The following is a 23,273-nucleotide window of genomic DNA, read 5'->3' as shown; positions in this document are numbered from 1 at the left end:
GTTTATGGGAGTGGCCTGGGAGTGGTTGCTCCTGATGGTGACAGAGTCTAGGATTCCAGTGTGGAACCTTCCATTTTTTATTTACAAAAAAAATAAAGTAATCAATAAGTAATCAAATCTCAGCAATGTATTCAAGCACAGGCCAGCCAAAGGAGGAAGCTCAAGAATTGGTCATTACTGTCTGATTCAAAAACCAAAGAAAGGAGATTCTTTTTAAAAAGATGTATAATTCAGTTGAAATAATATTTACAAAGCAAATTATTCAAATATAGCTGGGCTTAAAAATGATTTTTTTCTGTGAAGCTGCAGATCAGCAGCAGATTAGTGCCTTGAATATCTGTGGAATTTTTTGGAGCCGTGCCTCAGCCACTGAAAACCAGGAAGACCAATTGACTGTGCCCAAGAGATAAAATAGCTGCTTCAAGCATCTAAACTGCATTATTGAGCTATCCAAATTCTTCCTTGGGATGAAAATGAGTGAGAGGGGCCAATATTTGCTTCCTAGGCCTTATGAAGTAAGCTGTGCATTGTGTCTCTTTTTGGGTCACATCAGGATATGCGAAGCCACTTGGCTGCTTCATGAGAGCTTCAACAGGCTCCCTCACTCAGGCTCAGAGGTTTGCTGTTGTGGGTAGCATGAAGAGAGGGGCAGAATCACCTGCCTACTTCAAAGGGCCAGTGTTTGATACCCAGCTCAGCATTGGCTTCTTGACAAGTTTCCAGTGGCAAGTGGAAGTTGTTTGGGCATTGAAGGCGATTTGCCTAGCCTGTGAGTAAAGTTGGCAGAGAAGCTGAGCAGATTTCTGGTTAGCAGTGTTAGGGTTAACAGGATTTCTGTTGTTTTCTAGAGGCCTCTTCAGTTGGCTACCCAGGAAATGTGCAGGACCACTTGAGCTCCTGGAGAAGCCGCCTAGCAGCTTCGCTGGCCCCTTGAGGGGATTGTAACCGTGGCACTCTGCAACAAGAGCATAGGGAGGTGGTGAGGGACAAGGGCACAAGGAGGGATGGACTTTTCCTCCATGGCAATGCATTTGTCTGCTAACTTAGTGTCCCAAATTAGGCTCATGGCTTATGAGGACAGCAGGCTTCCTCAGCAGCAAATAGCCAGAGCAGCGTTCTGAGTGGCAATTGTTGGGTTTCCTTTTTACCCTCCTCCACTAGAGGAAGGGTCTTTTGGCTCATGTTCAATGTTGCAACATGGGAAAGTGAAGAGTCTGTGTTCTTACCCCCTTATTTTATAAAGCCATAGTCCAATCCTGAATTCTCCAGTGTAGTGACCTCTTCATGTCCTCCCTGTACATTGTCACTGTGCTTCAAACTCCAAGAAAATCACTATGGTTTCTCTAGGCTTTATTGCTTTGTTGTGGAGTAAAACACCTTTATTCAGCCATCTTGCTTCTGTCTTGATGATAGGGAATTTCTTCCCAGGAAGCTATCTACTTGGGAGGCTAAAATCAGGGCATCATTGTTCAAGAACAGACAAGATGGGAGAGTCCATGAGATTCATATCTCCAATTAACCACTGAAAAACCAAATGATAGTAAAGACTATTGGAAAGTAAGAAGTAGAATAAATGGGGATAAGGGACTTACAGAGTTAGAAAACTACAAAAAGAAAGCTATAAAATTATTGAAAATTGCCTGGCAAGGTATACAGTAACACATTTTATAGCACAATAAAATCACACAGTATGAACAAGAGGAATTATTGGTGCTTGAGTCTTCAGGTGAGCTATACTTAGCCAGAATAAATACTTAAAGGAAATCTATTGTGTTGTATGATAAGAGTACACATCCTTCTTGTTATTAAAAATAGTTATTATGGGATTTTTCTTTTTTTCTTTTTCTTCTTTTTTTTTTTACTATTCCTAGGGATTGAATTCAGGGCATTGGCACTGTCCCTGAGCTTCTTTTGCTCAAAGCTAGTGTTCTACCACTAGATCCACTTCTGGCTTTTCCTGCTTATGTGGTGCTGAGGAATCGAACCCAGGACTTCACACATGCTAGCAAACACTCTACCACTAAGCAGATTCCTAGCCCTGGAATTTTTCTTGTTTTCACAAATTCTGGAGAATCTCAACAGGCCACCTATCTAAAACTAGGCCACCCAGCTAACCTCTCTATGCAATTCCGGCTTGGAAAGGTGAAAGATATTTTTGTACATTCTGAAATGATCATTTTTCCTTCACTGAATATTCATTTGGATAGTCATCTCTTGGATAGCCAAACAAACTTTTAAAGAGAAAGAGGAAATCACTTTCCTACATTGAATTTACCATGATAGCTAGGGCTCTGAAAGTCAGTGTCATTAGTTCACTAGAGTGTAAAGCTATCTTTCCATCTTTTGCAATAAGATTGACAACTTCATACTTTACTAAGCCAACTCACTTATGTCTAGTTTCTTTAATACCTAAATACTGAGTATATGAAAACAAGAAAAGTACTTATAAGTTAAATAAAAATCAGTTATTTCATGCAGCAAATCTTAAACCTTATATTTGAAAGAGCATTTGAAATGGCAAATGGTCCAGGCAACAGTGGCTCATGTTTATATGCGAGCTTCTAAGGAGCTAAGATCTGAGGACTGCAAAGCCAGCCCAGACAGGAATGTCCAGATACCCTTACCTCAGTTTGTAACCACAAAAATGCTGTGAGTGGGGGCTAGGAAGGTGGCTCAGTGGTAGAGCAATTGCCTGACATTCATGAGGCCCTGGGTTTGATTCCTCAGCACCACATAAGCAAAAAGAAAAAAGCCGGAAGTGGTGCAGTGGCTCAAGTCGTAGAGCGCTAGCCTTGAGCTGAAGAGCTGAGGGACAGCGCCCAGGCCCAGAGTTCAAGCCCCACGACTGGACCCAAAAAAAAATATATGCTCTAAGTGGAGTTGTGGCTCAAGTGGGGCTCAAACCCCAGGACTGATGAAACAGATAGATAGACAGACAGACAGAAACACAGGCAGAGAGCAAATAAGAAGAAAATAACAGACGGATCCAGAATCATGGATTCAGAATACACTCTACAAACAGAAGAAGAGAGAAATCAGTGAAGAACATTTCTTTGACCCAATAGGAAATATTGCAGTTTAAATTGATTGGTGAGAAATATAGAAAAATATCAAAAACAGAAAAATGATTTCACAGTAATATCCTTTATTAAAATTAGGGATAATGATTATTAAAATAAAAATCATAATAATTCCAAAAGGAAATAAGAATGAATTGTTTGAACTGAATATAAAAATCAAACAAATATATACAATAAAAATATGTCGGAATGATTTATCGTAATATATTCTTAAAGAAGAAAAACCTGATATCTACACATTATTTAGTGACAAAATGAGCTTTTCTACATTCACTTCCAAAGCCAAATTCAAATCTTCTAATGATTTCATAACTACTTTCTGCAAGTCCATTAGTAATATTCTCAAAATATATATTCTTGGGAATTCATAGATGATATAGCCCAAAGGATGACTTTGCTTTTTTTGAGATTATTTAATTATCAATTTCAAATAGTGTTACGAAGGAATTGCCATTTAACAAAGCAGATAATGGATACATTGTGCCTAGATCAATGTCACCCCTTTCCAAATGCTCATCCCTCACTCCCTTACATACCCCTTCAGTCACTCTTCCTAATGTTGTATACAACGGATTCTTTTTTTTCCTTTTTTTTATTGTGAAAATACTGTTACAATTACATGGGCAAGATAGTGAGTACATTTGTTATCTAGCATTGTAGCCTTCTCCTTTGTTTACCCTTCCCATCCTCCCTGCCCCCCCACCCGTACAATGGATTCTTGAATTCATTTCCTCCCCTCTTTTTTTATCTGTTCACTGCTTTTCCCTTGACTCCATCTCATCCCTTTTGAGTACCTGTGTCTAGTATTTTATTTTGATGATCTTTAATTTTGCCTTTCTAAAGAGGTATATTTGAGTTCTCCTTTGAATCTACCATATTTCAGTTAACACATTTATTTACACTTGCATGCCACCCAACACATTTCCATATAAGCATATAAGCTAAAGCTAGCTTTGACTATATGGGAAAAGAAGCATCATTGGTTTCTGTGGGTCTGACTTATGCCACTTAGCATATTTTTCCAGGTCTTTCCATTCAAAGAAAGTTTCCAATAGTTTCTACAGTTAGAATAGTCAGAAGTGATATACAGAAGACACCTACCTTGAAGAGGAGAACTGGGTGCTGAATAGGATCAAGAAGCACAATAGAGGGATGACCCAGACCCCTCTTTGGATAAGTTATGGGTATACTTTGATTAGAGAAGTTCTCTCTCTACCAACCAATTATCACAGGAGTTAAAGCAGGTTTGGGGTCTATGGAATATGTGAAATACAAAACTGTCTCTCCCTTCTATGTGGCATGGAGAGGGAATCTAAAACCTTCACTGTTCAGGGTCCAAAAATCTCTGGTGCCTGCTGATGTATGCTAGGTACACAGAAGGGATTAGCTAGGCATTATAGTGCAGCCACCAGTTGTGACAGTGCAGCATCCAGATATTATCTGGCATGATACTGGACAGGAGACTAACAGCCAGTCTTCTGAGTTTTTCATTTGGCTGGTTGCCACAAATGACAAATGTGTACAGGTAGATGGGCCATATAATGAGGCTTTCCTTTGTGTGTAATTTCATGGGAACTAGAGAGCTCAGTCCTTGGACACCCTCCATTGTGGAGACAAGCCATGGGGCAGGACCTTAAGGCTTTAGGGACAGTAGAATGTTATCACAGTGATACACATGATGTGCATGCACCTCAGCTAATACAGCTAATGATGACGTGGTTATGGTAGCTAGAGATGACTGAAGAAGCCATGGACTGCATTATGAATAACTCCATGCTTGATTAAAGACCAGGTAACATACTATAAAAACCAAGGATTTGATAGTTACTTGAGAAGCTTTCCAAGAGGCCAACCAGAAATGTACTGTATGTATGCTCATATGACCATTTTTAAACACAAAAGCCCAAGACAATTAGGTCAAGAGGGTATTTCATCCCACTGACATACTGTCAGGTAGATGAGATTGCCCTGGGAGCAAGCTAGGCTATCAGTATGCCTATCAGTGAGCCAGGGGGACACACTTCACTGGGTGGAAAAATGCAAGATTTTACTAAGCAATTATAGATTCAATGAAAATTACATGTGGGCTGTTATGCCCAAGCCACAGAAATGATGCAACAGTATAATGGGTTGTTGCCACAGGAACTGTGGGATGCTGGATGTCCTCAAAAAATGTAGGGGTAGACAAAGAGACTGTGGCCAATGATTTCTACACTAAGTGAAAGAGAACAAAAGGGAAATGTAAATCCTATGTGAAATGAAAATAACTAGCCCCAAAGACCGCCTGGACACAATCACATAGAGCAAAGGGGATTTACTGTCAGCAGAGCTGACAAGGCCAAATATCTCACAGGAGGGGGAGAAATGGTGCCCGTCTGTTTCCCAGGGGACCCATATACAGTCAAGAGACTAGAGGTGGGTGGTACTCTGCCTGGGCAGTGGGTCACTGCAGAAAGCCAGCAAGTAGGCTGAGAAAAGTTTAGGTCTGGGGAGAGGGAGCAGTCCTGCTGATGTAGTAGTGGCTAGTGATACATGAGAGCCTAGGATGGACACTGCCAAGCCCCAAATGGAAGAGGATATACTAACATTGCCACCTTTGTTGCTCAATAGGTACAGGTACCAAATCTCGGGAGTATAGGCAGAAGTCATCTCTTCTAAAGCTACTTCCTGCTGAGAAGGGCATGCGGTAGTGAGTAGGGCACCAGGTTCCATCCAAGAGGTATTTGCTAGGCAATTTGATTGATAAAGGTCCTCATCTTTATCGTGAGAATAGTTTTAGATATCTCAAATACAGGGCATAATTAGAAAAAGCAAAAAACTGCTGCCAGTGGACCCAAGAGAGGCATAAACCAGGGCATGATTGATCCCCAAAAACTGCTGCCAGTGGACCCAATAGAGACATAAACCAGAGCTTGATTGATACCCAAAAGGGGATGTAAAAAACCTGAGATTGCCAGATGTTTCTTGGGTATGGTATCCCAGGCTCACCAATGTCTGATCAGACAAGTGCCCGTCTGATGGGAACTGCCAATCCTAGAGCCACAATCAAGGAGAAAACACTACTAGAGTTGACAAAGGCCATGGCTGTTATGAAGATGCTAGCTATCCTGAGTGGGGTCCTCTGATTCCTCAGTAACTGGAGGAAGACTGGGTCTAATATTTCTTTTGCATAGAGACATGAGTTCAGTTGGCTCAGAGGTTTATAAAGGTTGATTAGGCAGGTGATGGTTGACATGGTGGAGATGAATCTAGTGTGGAAGACTCTGAACCTGCACAGCCGTGGGATTAGAGAGAGTATCTGGTAAGGTCCTTCCCACTTAGTAGAAAATGTGGTAGAACTCAATGCCTGTGCCTCATAACTTTTGGAAATGTACAGCAGGTCCTCAGAATTTAGGGAGGGCAGAGAAGATGACGAAGAAGGCATAGGGCTCTATGGGTCGGCATATTTCTGAAGAAAAGTGCACAGGTGCTGAAGGAGAGAAGACAGCACTGGAGGAGGTAAAGGAGAATCTGAGGCCTGAAATAGTGGAGGTGAAGGTGGGCAGCCATACCAAGTTTCAAAAGGACTTAGTATTGAAGGCTTTTTAGATAGAACCTACAGATGAAAAACAGCTTGATTAAAATCTGTTTGAGGGAGGGGTTGACATATTCTGTCTTCCCCTGCCCCAAGGACTGGGGTTGATAAAGAATGGGAAAGTGTCAGAAATGTCTAGGAACATGGTTCAGACCTAGGTTATAGAGGAAATAAAATCCGGGCTGCTGTCTGATGGAAGCAAGCAGGCAAAAGCTAGGAATGACTTCCTTTCAAAGAAGCTGGAACACAGAGGAAGCACTCTTGGTGGTGGTGTGAAATGTCTATCCATCCTGTAAAGGTGTCTGTAAGAACCAGCAGGTACTTATGAACAGTTGGCATAGAGGTAAAATCAATTTGCCTATCCGCTTTGTTACTTCAAGTTTGATGGCTTAAAAAGGGAGGTGGCCACATATTGGTACTGGGGTTGGCCTTTGGCATCCTTTACAGGTATGTGAAAGCTGTGTGAGGAACTGGGTATCACCTAGGTTTAGGGAAGGCTTTGTTTAAGGAACTTTCTTAAGGGTCCTGTATGGGGGTGGAAAGGGAGGTTCTTTCCATTAGTTCTACCGGAGTCATCTGACTGGTGGGCCTTGTAGTGAACTATGCCAATGGATGAGGAGAGAAAAGAGGCTTGGTTATAGAGGGACTGTTTATAACTGAGGTCCTGTTGGTTGCCAGAGGTCTTGTTTGTTCCAAACGGTTTCATGAGAAAGGTCAGTGTGAAAAGCATATTTAGAGTCTATCTATAAGGAATGGCCCCAGCCTGGTGAAAAGCTGGTGTTAGGGCCTCTTACTCAGCCTGTTGATTAGTAGAGTTTTCATTTTGTAAACATTACTGTGGAGTAGCTATACAAAGCACATTGTGATCATTTCTTAAATGAGGCTCAGAGACATATAAACTAAAGTCACATAAGGATTGGCAATTAAGGAGAATGTGAAACATAAGCAATTCAGAGAGCAAAATATACTTGTTCATTTGTTAACATGTTCCTAATATAGCTCTAGATGTTTAAAATATTTATTCAATTAACCTTTTTCAAATTAAAGGCATTGAATTTTACAACCTTGTATTTACCTTGCTCTCAGTTGCAAAACTACCCTTTGATAAATAGAAATCTTGATTTGTGTAATTACTCTGAATCAGCCTCTTGTTTAAAGATCAAAGGTTAATATTTAGAATATATCCCGGTACTAAGCAAGTTATTAGCCAGCAATACCAAGTAAGTATCTGATAGTCCTTTAGTGTACATGTGCGTGTCACAATACAGAGTAGGAGCCTGAAATCGGTTCTTACCTTTTTCCTGTGCCATCCTGGACTGTGATGGCCTTCTCTATGGATTTCTAGGACCTGTCATGACAGGTAAATATACCCACATTCAGCTGTTGAGGTTGATTTGGGGCTCTGTGAACTTTTCTGCCCTTTGTTAACTGTGATCTGAACTTTTCTGCTCCATGTAAACTATGAGATGAACTTTTCGGTCTTTGAACCATGATCCTTGTGACGGCTATGATCCACATAGCTAAGATTACAGATGTGAGCCACTAATGCTCATCCTCAAGAGAGTCTTTAATGGAATTTGCCTTATTTACTGCTTTTTTATCCACCGTTTTAATTATCTTGCAAAGTACATTAAATATATGTGGAAGTTATGGGTTCTATTTTTAAAGGCTGAAAAAATTTCTTAGTCACAAGGAAATGCTCATCATCCCTAGCCATCAAGGAACCGCAAAGCAAAAACTCAGAGATTCCACCTCACCCCAGTTAGATTAGCACAGATACAAAGTGGAATTTGCACAGCCATTAGAATGATCTTATGTCATTTGCAGGGATAAAAATGGGCCTTCAACAAATCACGTAAGTGATATAATCCAAGCTCAGAAACAACAATGGTTCATGGTTTCACTCCTTTAGGGAATCTAGATCTAAAATACACATTGAGCTATAGTAGGCATATAGTCCATATTGAGAGTCTTGATGTAGGTGTGCTGTGTGCTTGATTCCTTCTTTGTAAGACCATGATTTATCTTTGATTCTGTCATGTCTCTCTCATAACCATAACCATTTTTCATTGTGGCAGACTGCCTGATATACTCTAGAGTAGCTGTTGTTTTAAGATAGTTGGGTCTTTCACATAGAGTAAAATATTCCACACACTTTGAGTCAGCCATGTTAATAACTTCCTAAGTGCTTTTTCACAATTCCTTATTAGAGTTCTTGAATGCTTAAAACCTCATAGTGAATGTAGCTACAGGTTTCTGGAAATATACTACAAAGGACTGATGGTGTGCATTTTAAACTGAATGGTATGAGTGTAAATAATATTTCAGCAGAGTTGCTACATTAATTTCTTGAATCATGACATCTAAGGAATTTTGAGCAATTTTGAAGTTACCATGTTTATTTCTTAATCAAAGACAATAAAAAGATAAGTTACCTCTTAACTTCAAATGTTCTTGGAGGGATTATAAAATGGCTTACATAAAAAGGGTGACTTGGAAATACAGATCATAAAAACTCCTAACTACATGAAAATACCTTATTTCAAAACAGAGATTGAACTTATTTGTCTAATCATCCCCAAATTGAAGATTGTTTTATAAATCTATCATTCTGTCAAATGGCTCTGACCAGTCATTTTACATTCTTGCTTTGATCAACCCAGGTTATAGTTTAACTTCAAGATCAATTATTTTCTTGAATGTAAGTACAAGAAATTGACAGAGGTGAACATAGTTTGCAGGACACTGTGCTGTTAGAATGACTGGGACAAGAATTTCAGTTCTACTGCTACTACAGCTGAGTTATTACTTTAACTCTGGAGGCTGTGGGAAAGTACTGGTGTGGCCAATGGAATATAGCCACTGGATAAATATGAAGGTAATACTGGACGAACTCATCGTGAAGGGTCATCAAGTCACAGTTGTGAGACCATCGTATGCTATTTTTGTTGATAGCAATGAAGCATCCAGCATTAAATTTGAAACTTTTCCAGCTTCTTCCAATAGTGATGAATTCTCCACAGTTATCTCACGAGCAATCTCTTTGCTGACTTATGAATTACCAAGAACAACATGTTTGGCATATTCACCATTATTGCAGGATATATGTAGGATTCATTCTGATACTATGCTAAATACTTGTAAAGAAGCAGCTCTGAACAAGGAACTTATGGCTAGGCTACGAAAAGCAAGATTTGATGTTGTGATTGCAGATGCTATCAGTCCTTGTGGGGAGCTTCTGGCTGAGCTATTGGAGATTCCCTTTGTGTACACTCTCCGCTTCCTTCCTGGCTACACAAACGAAAAGTATAGTGGAGGGCTTCTATTCCCTCCCTCTTATGTGCCTGTCATTCTGTCAGGATTAAGTGGTCAGATGACATTCATGGAGAGGGTAGAAAACATGATATGCATGCTTTATTTTGACTATTGGTTCGAGACATTTGATTCAAAGAAGTGGAGTAGCTTTTACAGTGAAGTTTTAGGTAAGTCATGTTTCATTTTTTTAGGGTAAGATCTAACTTTTGTAAAACCTGAAATAGGTACTCTGAGATGTATATGAAATAAGAGAAATTTGTCTTTTTTTTGTTGTTGTTGTTTGTCATGGGACTTGAAATCTGGGCCTGGGCACTGTTCCTGAGCTCTTCAATACAAGATGAATGCTCTTGAGCCACAGCATCACTTCTGGTTTTCTGGTGGTTTATTAGAAATAAGAGTCTCATGGACTTTCCTTCCCCGGCTGGTTTTGAATCACGATACTCAGAACTCAGCCTCCTGAATAGCTAGGATTACAGGTCTGAGCCACCTGCTTCCTGCAAGAAATTTGTCTTTCATACATGAAACAGTTAAATGAGATATAAAATTGTCTACCAGATTCCTGACTACAGAAAGTCTCACATTATAGTCAGAATGAAGAAAATGGGCAGTTACCTATCCTTTAGGATACTCTAGGAGGTCATCCAGTATGAAAACTTCATCCATGATGAAAAATTGATCATTTGCATTTGTTATCAAGCTAATTAATTACTTCTCTAAGAGACTGATGAATGAAAATATGTATACCAAAGAGATATATTGTTTTATTCTACCTATGTATGCAGGAAATAAATTGTCTCCCTCGATTATTTTCCTAGTTAAATCAAAATAATTCATGTTTTCTCTTTATTATCTTTTCCTTTTTGTTTGTACCAAGGTTTGAAGTCTGTGACCTCAAGCTTGGTTGGATTACTTGTATAGGCTGGTACTTTTCCGCTTGAGCCATGCTACCCAGCATGTTCATACTTCATTGGAGGGGTAGTCTTGAGGATATTTCTGACCACGACAGCTTCAGACTTCATGCTTTCTGATCTCAGAATCTTAGGTAGCTGGGGCTCCAGGGGTGAGTCACTGATGACCAGTTTTCAGGATTTTCCAAAAGTTTTCCTTATTCTTGACAGATCCAAGGTTTTAGCACAGACTCAATAACTATAACTTCTAGTGATTCCACATTCATTTATTGTTTATAATCATCTATTTTATAGACATAAAATCTAGTAAAGTACTTGCAATTATGCTCTATCACTTTAACTTATTTCTGCATTTAATAAAATATTAGCCAACAGTAAGTTGAATTCAATTACCTAGTCCCAGTATTCCAGATGATATTTGCCAATGTTTCTGTGCAATAAATAAATATTTTAAACTCCTAATGTGAATCAAGTAGAGATAAGAAGTTCAACCACAGTCATAAAGAATATACTCATATTGGAACGCAAGAATCAAGGAAAAATTTGGTACAATGTAGGAAACTAGTTTGAGAACTGCTGGAAAATAATTTCTGCGAATATGATAGAATTATTGACTCTGGAATTCAAATATTCCTCTAATGGATAAAGAAAAAAATGCATAGTTAATTCTATAATTGCTTATTTTAATGATTATTTATAACTGCTAATAAACTGAGGTATCAAGATAGACTCTTACCTGATTGCCTTTCATACACAAAAACACACACCATATTTCCTGTGTAGTACATGTTTGCAACAAACACATTCTATCTCATTAAGTACAAATGTTAAAATTATTTTAAGAAAAAAATAAATGTTATATTCATAAACTTCTCTGTAATGTCTTTTCTTACGTTTTACTTTCTCCCTTCTCCGCTCAGGACGACCCACTACCTTAATGGAGACCATGAGTAAAGCAGAAATCTGGCTTATTCGATCTTACTGGGACTTGGAATTCCCTCGCCCAACTTTACCAAATGTTGACTTTGTTGGAGGACTCCACTGCAAACCCGCCAAACCCTTGCCTAAGGTAAATTGATAACCTTTTTGTCTGTTATTTGATTTCCTTTTCAATAAATATGGCTCTGCACCACTCAATCCAGGTCTTTGCTCACAGTGAAAGAGATATAGGAAGTGGGGTAAAGTATTGGACCAATTGAATCTTATTTTTGATCCATAACAAGTTTCTGCATTTCAAAAACCTAAGAATCATTCAGAACAAAGTCAGTTTAATTAAGACTTAATTTTTCAGAACCTCAGAGGAATTCTTGATTCACTTATAAAAGTATTAAGTGATCTGCATGTAAAAAAGTGATTTTTAGAGATACAAGGAAACACCCCAACAGTCACACCATTTTTCCCATTTAATAGGATGGTTTAGAATCAATTAATAAAAAATATGTGAAAGTATCTGGGTAAGGAAAGATTGTAATAGTAAAAGAAGATATATGGAAATCAGAAAATTGCTCAGTCATTGATATTAAAATGGTATATTAAGAATGCTCAGAAATCAGTTAATGAATGAGAATTGAAATATATATAAAGGAAAGCAATTACAACAGTAAGAATAATTTACAGCAACTAAATATTTTAGTTAACATGGAATATGCTACAGAAATAACTTGGAGTCCAGATGGAAATGTTTGCAAAATTTGTTGCAAAAAAATCACCAAAATACTAAGTACTATACGTGTGCCTTTACTAGTGGCTAATGGAAAATGTTATGTCTTAAGGATGTTACACTTTTTATATATCTTAATCTGTTATTTTCTGATAATATTTGATTTTCTCTTATTTATTTATTTTTTTTCTCTCCCATGTTTTATATTGATTTTTTTTGATGCTCCAAAGTAAGACTTGAACTCACAACCTGGACATTGTCCCTGAGCTTCAGGGTTCAATTCTAGTGCTTTTACTACTTGAGGCATCGTTCTACTTACAGCTTTTTGAGGGTTAATTGGAGCTGAGAGTCTCACAGTCATATCTGCCCAGGCTGGTTTTGAACCATAATCCTCATATCTCAGCCTCCTGACTACCTAGGATTACAGGCAAGAGCCACCCATGCTTGGCTAGTTTTTGTTGTGTTTTGTTTTTTTAACAAAAAGCTAATTTCTTTACTGTACATAGTACATTGTACAGCTTGGCAGGAGGCACACAGCCCTGTACAGAGGAAAGTATTTCAGATCAACTGGCAGGCTTAAAGCATTTCTGCACTGTAGACTTTCCACACTCTGGAAAAGAAGCAAACAAACAAAACAATCCCCCTGGACACCCTGGGAAAACAACAACAACCACAAAAACTACCTTCTGGGAGGTGGATGAAGTGCAAAGGGGACAACTGCCATCCTAGGGCCAGTGACAGCACAGGCCACGTGGTTTCAGCAGGGGAGGGAGAGCTCAGCTACAGAAAGTTATTTCATACTTGGTAAAACAGAATAAAGTCCCAAACCAAGGGAAGTAAAGAAAAGAAAGAAACACACACACACACAAAAACAGCAAAACCAAACCATATCTACACAGCATTTACAACAAATAAATCTCTAGCTGGCTGGGGGTAAAATATGTATCTATGTATAGTCTATATGTAGATTAGAAAGCTATGAATATGGTTTATAAAGAGTCCTTTGATTAGAGGCTATTTAAGGCCCAAGCTTTAGGTTTGACAATTTTATGGGCTAATTCACTTCCAAAAGAGGAAACCTCATGTTTCCATAGCTATCAAATGCACCCCTCTCATCCCTGAGAACATCATCACAAATGTGCTCTTCGTCATACGAGAGACTGTGGAGAGCTCAATTAATAGAAAAGCAACTCAAAGCACGCCTCACACTTGCATTGTGCTCAAGCAACAGCCAGGTCACGAGGGCACAATTCCAGCAATAAATCAGCAAGGTGCTGCTTTGTCTCAGTGACTTTTCCTCTACTCTGAGCTCACATTTCACAGAGCTGTACCTTACAACTTTCCCAATACACAGCAATCAAAAAAATGTTTTATAGTAAAAGTGTGTATGTATGGGAGGAAACCAAAACGTTAGGGATGCTTTACCTGTCAGTGTCACACAAAAATCTCAAACCCTGCTGCAGCACTGCGATGCATGGTTTCAATTCTAAGGTTTAAAGGAAAAATCAAACATATGGGAAAAACAGAAAGGTCACTAGTCATGAGGTGAGAACCCTTGAGAAGAATCTCTAAGGTTCCAGCTAGGTGATCAGGTTTCAAATGGACAGGGCATGTAGTATATACATCTGCTTCCCAGAGAGGGCAGGCTAGCAAACATGGAGAACTCTACACAAGATTTGGTCCAGGTACTTCAGGAAGGTACAAATGCTCCATCAGGTTGTCTGTTACAGAAAGCACAAAAGTGGGCAACAAAAGCAGGTTTTTATGTAGGTGTGGGTTTTTATGTGTGTGGGGGCTTTTATGGGTGCAGGGAGGTTCAGAAAAGCCCCTTTCAAGCTACAGTCTACAAAGGCTGATATGCTTAGCTAGTGTGATAAAAATAACACTTGAAATTATATTTGCTTCTCTATTATTTGTGTGTGTGAGAGAGAGAGAGACAGACAGAGAAAGGACAGAAACAGAAACAGAGAGAGACAGGGAGAAAGTGAGAGAGGAAAGGGGGGAGGGAGAGAAAAAATGAAACACATTTTTTCTTCACAGGAAATGGAAGACTTTGTGCAGAGCTCTGGGGACAGTGGTGTGGTGGTGTTATCCATGGGGTCAATGGTGGATAACATAACAGAGGAGACAGCCAATGAGATTGCATCAGCACTGGCACAAGTTCCACAAAAGGTGAGACAGTGTACATCAATAGTGGTCTTCACTGAATGGGTCTTAAACGCTGTAGGCTTCTGATTGCACTACTTTTCTGTTGAAAGATACTCTGCTATAAGAGCTCTAATATATTTGAGCCAGTTTAAACAAAATATTCGCATGACAAATGCTCAAATAATATGGATTGTTTTATACTGACAATAATAACAACATTAATTTTGTCACAAGAAAAAAACCCAGAAGCCACAATGTGAAATTTTGTTATTATGATAATATTGAAACTATCAAATTTGTTTCAGTCTTTGCAAGAATTCTAAGGCCTCTCAATACACTAAATATGTTTTAGAAAGGAGTTAAAATACACTTAGCAAGTGGCATTATACAATAACATTTAGCATGTAGAAAAAAAAGGGTTGAAATGTGTGATATGGCTTAGTCTTTATTCCTCCAATTTTGAAACTGACCCATTAATTGTACACTTGAGGGGGTTATTCAGAGAAAGGAAAAGGAAGGTTCACCCCTCCTTCCAGGTATGTGTTCAACCTTATTCATTGAGAGAAAATAAATAAAACCAATATGCCCTACTGGATTAGGCCTTGCTTATCTAGGAAACCAGTTCATGCAGTTCATGTGAAAGTAGACATAGTCTACTTAAAAATAAATGTAGCATCATTAAAATTTGGATTCTTTTCAGCAGCCATGTGACTTATGCCATCTCCATTTTCTACATTTAAAGATTTTCCTCTATTAATGATAGAAAGTTTAGATGTCAGTATCCTATACTTGTGATCAAAATTCAGGTTGCATTTTTTCCTAGACATCACCACTAATAATTTGTCATCTAAAACTAGTTTCATGTAATTACTGAGAAGAATTAATTGATTATAACAAAATCTGAGGAATCTGTCATTAGCAAAGGTTGAACAAATATAGCATTTGTTCATGTGCTGGTCAGGAGGCAGTAGGTGCAGCCTTAACATGCAGTACAACAATGTGAGTTGTGATGCGGGTGTGCCATGGAAAGGCCTCGTCAGCCACCACATGATTGCTTCTAAGGACCATTTGTCTGGCTGTCCAGATCAATGTGACCAGGTTGACAATTAGCATCTTGGGAAAGTTAAATGGCCAGTTTAAAAGCTAGAGTTTCATGAGGCCTTCATAGTATGAATATTATGTTAGTATCATGTACTCACTCCATAATGCTGAACATTATGCAACATAATATCACTTAATACAATACTCAGTATTCTGAGGAAAGAATACTGAATAGTTTGATGCTGTTTCTGGTCAAACAGGACAACATGTTTTCACAGAGCTTCTCTCCAAGGAGAAGGGTGCACAAAAATATTTGTTATGGCAGGGCGCCAGTGGCTCATGACTGTAATCCTAGCTACTCAGGAGGCTGATCTGAGGAACAAGGTTCAAAGCCAGCCGGAACAGGAAGTCCGTGAAACTCTTATCTCCAATAAATGACCAAAAACTGGAAGTGATGCTGTAACTCAAATGGTAGACTACCAGCCTTGAGCTGAAGAGCTGAGGGACAGTGCTTAGGGCCAGAGTTCAAGCCCCACCAACACCAAAATATATATATACATATATATATATACATATATATATGTATATATATATATATATATAAATAGATAGTTAAGAAGCAAATGAAATATGTTAAACTAAAATGAAATCTCATAGAGTAAGAGAGTACTACCCTAATATCACTTTAGGAAAGTTAATAGATAAACTTGGAAGAAGCAAGCTAGTTTAGTAAATATTTATGTGTAAAGATGTAAATCTTAATCATTTTAAGTGCTATTGTGCATCAGATCTATGTTTATAACTACATAAAAATGTTAAAAAAAGGTTCATTTGTCATTCATCACATCAATTCTGTACTTTTTGTGAATAATTATGATGATATTCCATAATATTGAAAATGAAAATGAGTATAGGAAATGTTGGTAGCCTTTCTCTCTAAGTCTTGTAATAGTCATCATTAATTAATCCTACCTGTTCTCTTTATCCAGTCTATGAAAGGCATTTAATTGTGTGATCTCTAAATTATAAAACATCACATTTTAACATTTAAAAATATAGTGTCTTTATTTGGCAGATTCTTTGGAGATTTAATGGCAAAAAACCAGACACCTTGGGACCAAATACTCGGCTGTACAAGTGGCTTCCCCAGAATGACCTCCTCGGTAAGACTCTGAAAAACACATCCTAAAAGCATGAGCAATTGTAGAAGTAACTGATAAAAACATTACAGTTGTTAACTGATGGAAATTTATTAGTAAAAATTCATAAACGAAAGCCAACTTTTAGATTTATACCCATTCTAAGGAAAATAAGCCTTAACAGATGAAATTTTATCATACTCCATCCTACACATTTTTTATCAGTTTATCTTTTTTCAAATATATTTACCAAGGACAAAGAAATTTCTGTAATCCCCTGAGGTTTTCTCTTTGTCCCTTAATTCAATCATTATTTTATACATCCTCCTAAAGTAGGGCAAATTTTTGCAATGCCACTGAAACATACACAGTTGTCTTATTATGACTGAGTTTGCATGTTATGTGGGAAAAATTCATGTTGCTTAATATGAAGTCATGATACACTCTATTTCAAGCTTCGCGCCTTCATTAGATTAATGCACTATTTTTTAAGTTTATAAAAGCATTATGTAACAGGACCATTTTCTTTTTTTACACTTTTTGTAAAAAAAACTTTTTGTAAAACATTTTTATTGTAAAAACACTGTACAGAGGTGTTACAGTTTCATGACCAAGATATGAGTACAATCCTATCAAGAATTGTTACATCATCCTTTGTTTTTCCCCTACCATCTCCTCCCTCCCACTTCCTCAACTACACTCCCCTCCACGGCCCCACACCCCTGCCCTGGCCTAAATTGTAAAGTTCGATTTTCAACATAATGTCTTGTATGTCTCATTGTTACAAGGGACATGACCATTTTCTTGCTTCAGAATTTGCTCTCTATCATCCATTATGTGTATCCTACCTGTTCAAAAGGAAATGGTATATTGATTTTCACATCTCAAGTCACACAAAACCTAAGGCATCTATATAAGATTTTTCAGTTACCTCTCAAGTGGATTAGTGGTACTTACCAGTGAGACATGAAGGCAATGTAACTGCAACTTCATTGGTACAATAATTGTTATTTGGGAAACACTATACCTTTCACAGGCTCACGTCATACATTTCTCATGTTATACATTTTTCATTTCATGTATAAGACTTTTAATGAACAATTGTATTGAAATGCCCCTATCCCTAGGCCATCCCAAAACAAAAGCTTTCATCACTCATGGTGGAACTAATGGCATCTATGAGGCGATCCATCATGGGATTCCCATGGTGGGCATTCCTTTGTTTGGGGAACAACATGATAACATTGCTCACATGGTGGCCAAAGGAGCAGCTGTTCATCTAGATATAAGAGCAATATCAAGCAAAAACTTGCTCAGAGCACTGGAAGCAGTCATTAACAACCCTGTGTGAGTATGATCTTGTGTGGGTCTGTGTCTGTGTGTCTGTGTCAGTGTCTGTGTTGCAACATTGTTATTCTTCTATAGGCTAGGATTGCCTCAAACTCATGATCATTATCTTCTAGCATTTGGAATGCTGAAATTACACACACCCACTTTCATTTCCAACCATAATTTGTTTTGTTCCCCCAATGATTTCAGTGCAAAGGAATTATCAAAACCTTGAAAATAGTACAAAATTTGAAACAGGCAAAGTGGACTGAAAGGAATCACTAAGAATGACAATAGAAGAATGCAAGGAAGCTTAAGAAAGCAATGAATTATAGGCACATGAACTCTTCCTCCACAAATAACACTAACTAACCCATTCAGTTATAATTTCTATCCACTGAAGATCTCACTATTTATTATTTATAAAATAAAAATTCAGTGTGTTTGAAAAATAGAGCATGACCTTTAGGTGATTGAAATTTTACTCTTGTGAACCACATGAAAATATCTGTCATTTCAGTTTCTAGTTTTTGTTGTTTCTTCAAAACATTCTAAATGGTCTGTATTGTTAAGCAGCAAGACATAATCAAATTTCACATTCCAAGTATAAATGATTCCTCAAATATCTATGTAAATGCTTAGATTCTATCACTGTTAACTAACTACGGCTTTTAAAATTACCTGATTCATCCGGGTGGGAAAAGAGAACATTTTTTGAAATGTATGCATATTCTTAGATATCAAGGGACTATGATTATCTTATTCAGAACAATCATAAAATAAAAAAAATTTCTTTAGAAGCACAAGTGAAATATAACTGCATGATATCTAAAATCTCTGGAGCAAGAATGATGTATTATTCAAATTATTTCAATAAATAGATTAATTTCATTTATACTATTATCAATTTCCTCTTATACTCAGTAATATTCAGTGTATAATTCTCCCCTTTCACCAAAATTGTAAAAACAATGCAGTTTATTTTAATTGTATTGGATGTAATAGTATAGCAGACACATTGTAAAGGCTGTGTTACTTTCTTTTGGGGGAGTACTGGGTTTGAACTCAGAGCTTAATTTTTTCAGATGTTTAATTTTCTAAAGGGCATTCTATGACTTAAGCTATGACTCTGACTTAATTCTTTATTGGTTACTTGAAGGTAAAGTCTAGAGAGTTCTCTACCATTTCCGGTTTTGCGCAGGGACTGTCAGGACCTAGCCTCCTGGGGTGAACAAGTTTACAGGCAGGAGCCATCAGCATCTAGCTCTGACTTCCATTTTCCTACAGATATTGAGCACCATAACATATAGTTTGTGAGCCATATTTTATCTTCCTTTGTTTTGAAAGGTAGTGTATTTTTTGGGGGGTGGTCCAGTCGTGGGGCCTGAACTCTGGGCCTGGACGATGTCCCTCAGCTCTTCAGCTCAAGGCTAGCGCTCTACCACTTGAGCCACAGCGCCACTTCCGGCTTTTTTTCTTATGTGGTGCTGAGGAATCAAACCCAGGGCCTCGAGCATGAAAGGCAAGTGCTCTACCACTGAGCCAACTTCCCAGCCCCGAAAGGCAGTGTATTTTTATATTTTTATGTTCTATAAAGATACATCTCTCACATATTGTTCTTATTAAATTTTTAACAGATACAATGTTAATACTGAGAGATGCAAAGATTTCTTACCTAGATAGCACATGCTAGATCTTAGGATGTAACACATATTTCGCTCATTTTTTTATGCACTTATTTATTTTTTGCCTGCTGTATTACAAACGGGATCACCACTAGTCCTGGCTGAAGCTCACCCATATCAGTGAGTTTTTTTTAAAATAATAGGGATACAAGTCACTTTACTTGCCATTGCAATACTTTCCTTCTATAACACATTGGAATTTACACTTAATAATCATTCTCTACACATGCCCATTTTCACTTCACGTACTGGAAAGAATCATTTCAACACAAATCCCGTGTACCTATAATGCCTCCAAGAAACTAGAGCACCCTCTTATTGGGTCTAACATCATAATACTAACAAGAAAAATAACAGCAATGTTAGCAAATGTCTTTGTCTATCTGAAAAGATGAATAATTAAAATAATCCTAAATATGAGTACATTTATTTCTCATAATTCAAGAAGAATTCAATTATTTCTGTTTTTCCATTTCCTATCTTTTCATTGTATAACAGCAAACAAATAAAAACTGAGACCTTTCAAAAGAGGTTCATAAAAGGAAAAGGCAAGTCATAGAGTAATAGTGGAACAAGTAAATGAAAGGGTCAAGAAATAAAAGGAAGGCAAGTTGACAGTCAATGGCTGATGCCTGTGATTCTAGCTCTGATTCCAGAGGCTGAGACCTGAGAATTGTGGTTTGACATCAAGCCAGGCAGAAAAGTCCCTCAGACTCTGATCTCAACTTAACATTCTAAGAGCCAGAACTGGATCTGTGGCTAAAGTGGTAGAGTTCTTCCCCTGAGCAAAGAAAGCTCAAGGAGAGTGTGAAGGCCTAAGACCACAACAAAAAAAAAAGGAGGCAAGGAACTTTTGTGGTTAACTAATAATTAACCCCAATAAATGATAACAAGAGCCTTCAGAGGAAAAAAACTTCTTGATTAAATTATCTATCAATCTCTAAATTATGACACAATTCTAAACTTTGAACAACAGATGCATTAATAATTAAGCTTTTATATTGCTGTTGATTTTTTTCAATGATTCTACTTTTGTCTTCAGAAATTCTTGTGTAACCGGATTTCTCTTTTTTTATATTGGGAAAATACTATACAGAGGAGTTACACTTATATGGGCAAGATAATAAGTACATTTCTTATCAAGCCTTTTTGCCTCCTCCTTTTTTTTCCCCTTTCTACCCCTTCCCATCTCCCCCATCCCCACATAACACCCCACTCCCTACCAAAGTTTGTAAAGTTTGTTTTTCGACATAACGACTTTAACCAGATTTTTCTAAATGGTTAAATCCAGGGCCATTAAGAAGTTCTTACTTTTTACACTAACATGTCCAAAAATACAGCAGAAGAAAAGCATTCTCTTTTCTCTCAAAACTGTTTCAGAATCATCTGTAGAAAACTTCAATATCTATATTTTCTAGTTCATATGATATATTTATATCAATTTGATTTACCTTTAGCTATAAAAAGAATGCTATGTGGTTGTCAACCATTCACCATGATCAGCCTATGAAGCCACTGGATCGAGCTGTCTTCTGGATTGAATTTGTCATGCGCCACAAAGGAGCCAAGCATCTGAGGCCACTTTCCCACAACCTCACCTGGTACCAGTAGCATTCTCTGGATGTCATCGGATTCCTACTGGCCTGTGTGGCCACTGTTACTTTCCTTGTCTTAAAATGTTGCTTGCTTGTTTACCAAAAGATTTTTAAGACGGGCAAGAAGAAAAAGAGGGAGTAGAGCTTTCAACACCTCCGGGAAAGGACTAAAAGCCTGCTAAGGAAGAACATCCTAGTGATTTTTACACAAACAAGCTGGAAGGGATTCTCCTCCACATTGTATTTTCAAATGGATCTTACTCTTGATTAAAAATGAAGCAATGTACAATCCTAATGTCAGAGTTCCTCAAAAAGTTCCATGTCCCTGATTTATGTAGATATTATCACTTAATCAACTGGGACCTATGGAAATTTGAGTCCGTTAGTTTGAGAGAAGCATACAATCCAAAGTTTTATGGGCATTTTCGGAAAAGGAATATTTTAATAAAACAAAATGAAATGAACTCGTTGTGTCTTTGTCCAAAGAAAAAGAGAGGGATAGGTTAAAAGAGGTAACATTTTATTCACACTACTGACATATGGGAGAGAGTTGACAATAACTGAAGTAAACTTATGCTAACTCAAAGCTAACTAACAGTTTCATAAACATAGTGAGTGAGTGAGAGGAAATGAAGAAAGGAGACTTCCAGGGAACTACAATCTATGTGTAGATAGCCAACTACAAAAGAATTGAAAAATTACAGAAAAAGGCCTGCTTTGGGTAGAAAAGTTAGAAGGTATGCATTATGTCATTGAGACATGATTATTGCTTTTGACCTATGGACAGATTTTATGAATGTAATGAATATAAGAAAATTAGATATCATTGAGACCACAGTGGCTCATGCCTGTAATCCCAGCAACACAAGAGGCTGGGATCTGAGGATCACAGTCCAAAGCCAGCCAGGAAGGAAAGCCTAGGAGAGTGTTAACTCTATTAACCACCAGAAACCAAAAATGGAATTGTGGTTAAAGTGAGTATTAAACTTCAGCAAAAAGAATTCAGACCATGATTCACTGAGTTCAAGGCCAAGTACTGACAAAACTATCTAAATAAATAAACAAACAAATAAATAAATAAATAAATAAGGGATCTGATGGGCACTGTATTGAACATGTATAATCCCTGTTCCTTGGAAAATGGAGACAGTATGGTGATGGCTTGATCCGAGTAAAGGCAAAACTGTATATGCTCAAGTGTTCTGCACTGACCTAGCAAGCATGAGACTGTCATTTCTATTCCACTGCTATACAATAGGAGCTGGTTTGAAAAAACTAATTATGAAAGTCACATTACAAAAGTAAATAGGTATTGACACCTACCCTTTATTAACATTTAAATGTATAACCTGTCTATATTTTAAACATATGATACAAACAAATGTATAAGATACAAAAATAATACATCTATACTCTTTATTATTTAAGTTTTTAACAGAAGAAAATTTTGCAGGTACAATTTTCTGCACTAATAATGAAGCTCTATATACACTATTCAAAGCAAATTCTAATTTACTTTAATTTCTTCCTCAAATTATTATATGCAATAAGATTGCCTATTAATATTAGATATACAAAGGAATATTATTTGACCGTAAGGAAAAATTATATCATTTTCAGGAAAATAAATAAAACTGGAGGGACTGGCAAGGTGGCTCGTTGGTAGGGTGCTTGCCTTGCATGCATGAGCACAACATAAACAGGAAAAAATGCCGGAAGTGGCATGTGACTCAAGTGGTAGAGCAGTAACCTTGAGCTGAAGAGCTGGGAGACAGCACCCAGACCTAGAGTTCAGGCCC

General features: G+C 37.7%; 1 protein-coding gene and 1 pseudogene across 1 annotated transcript in view; one reads left to right on the top strand and one right to left on the bottom strand.

Moving 5' to 3' along the window:
- LOC105988431 overlaps positions 1-23,273 on the bottom strand; it is a 496,910-nt pseudogene that overhangs the window by 175,054 nt on the left and 298,583 nt on the right.
- The window catches only part of LOC105988496 (UDP-glucuronosyltransferase 2B15-like), a 52,789-nt gene continuing 39,018 nt past the window's right edge, over positions 9,503-23,273 (top strand). The window contains exons 1-5 of the mRNA XM_013020116.1: positions 9,503-10,136; positions 11,798-11,946; positions 14,578-14,709; positions 16,802-16,889; positions 17,993-18,212. Of these exons, the coding sequence (XP_012875570.1) occupies positions 9,503-10,136; positions 11,798-11,946; positions 14,578-14,709; positions 16,802-16,889; positions 17,993-18,212 (1,223 nt within the window). The remainder of the gene's footprint in view (positions 10,137-11,797; positions 11,947-14,577; positions 14,710-16,801; positions 16,890-17,992; positions 18,213-23,273) is intronic.

The sequence above is a fragment of the Dipodomys ordii genome, unplaced genomic scaffold, assembly GCF_000151885.1.
Source record: "Dipodomys ordii isolate 6190 unplaced genomic scaffold, Dord_2.0 Scaffold49, whole genome shotgun sequence".
Classification (NCBI taxonomy): domain Eukaryota; kingdom Metazoa; phylum Chordata; class Mammalia; order Rodentia; family Heteromyidae; genus Dipodomys; species Dipodomys ordii.
The sequence above is the reverse complement of the archived record's forward strand: the minus strand, read 5'-3'. Positions and strand labels throughout refer to the sequence as shown.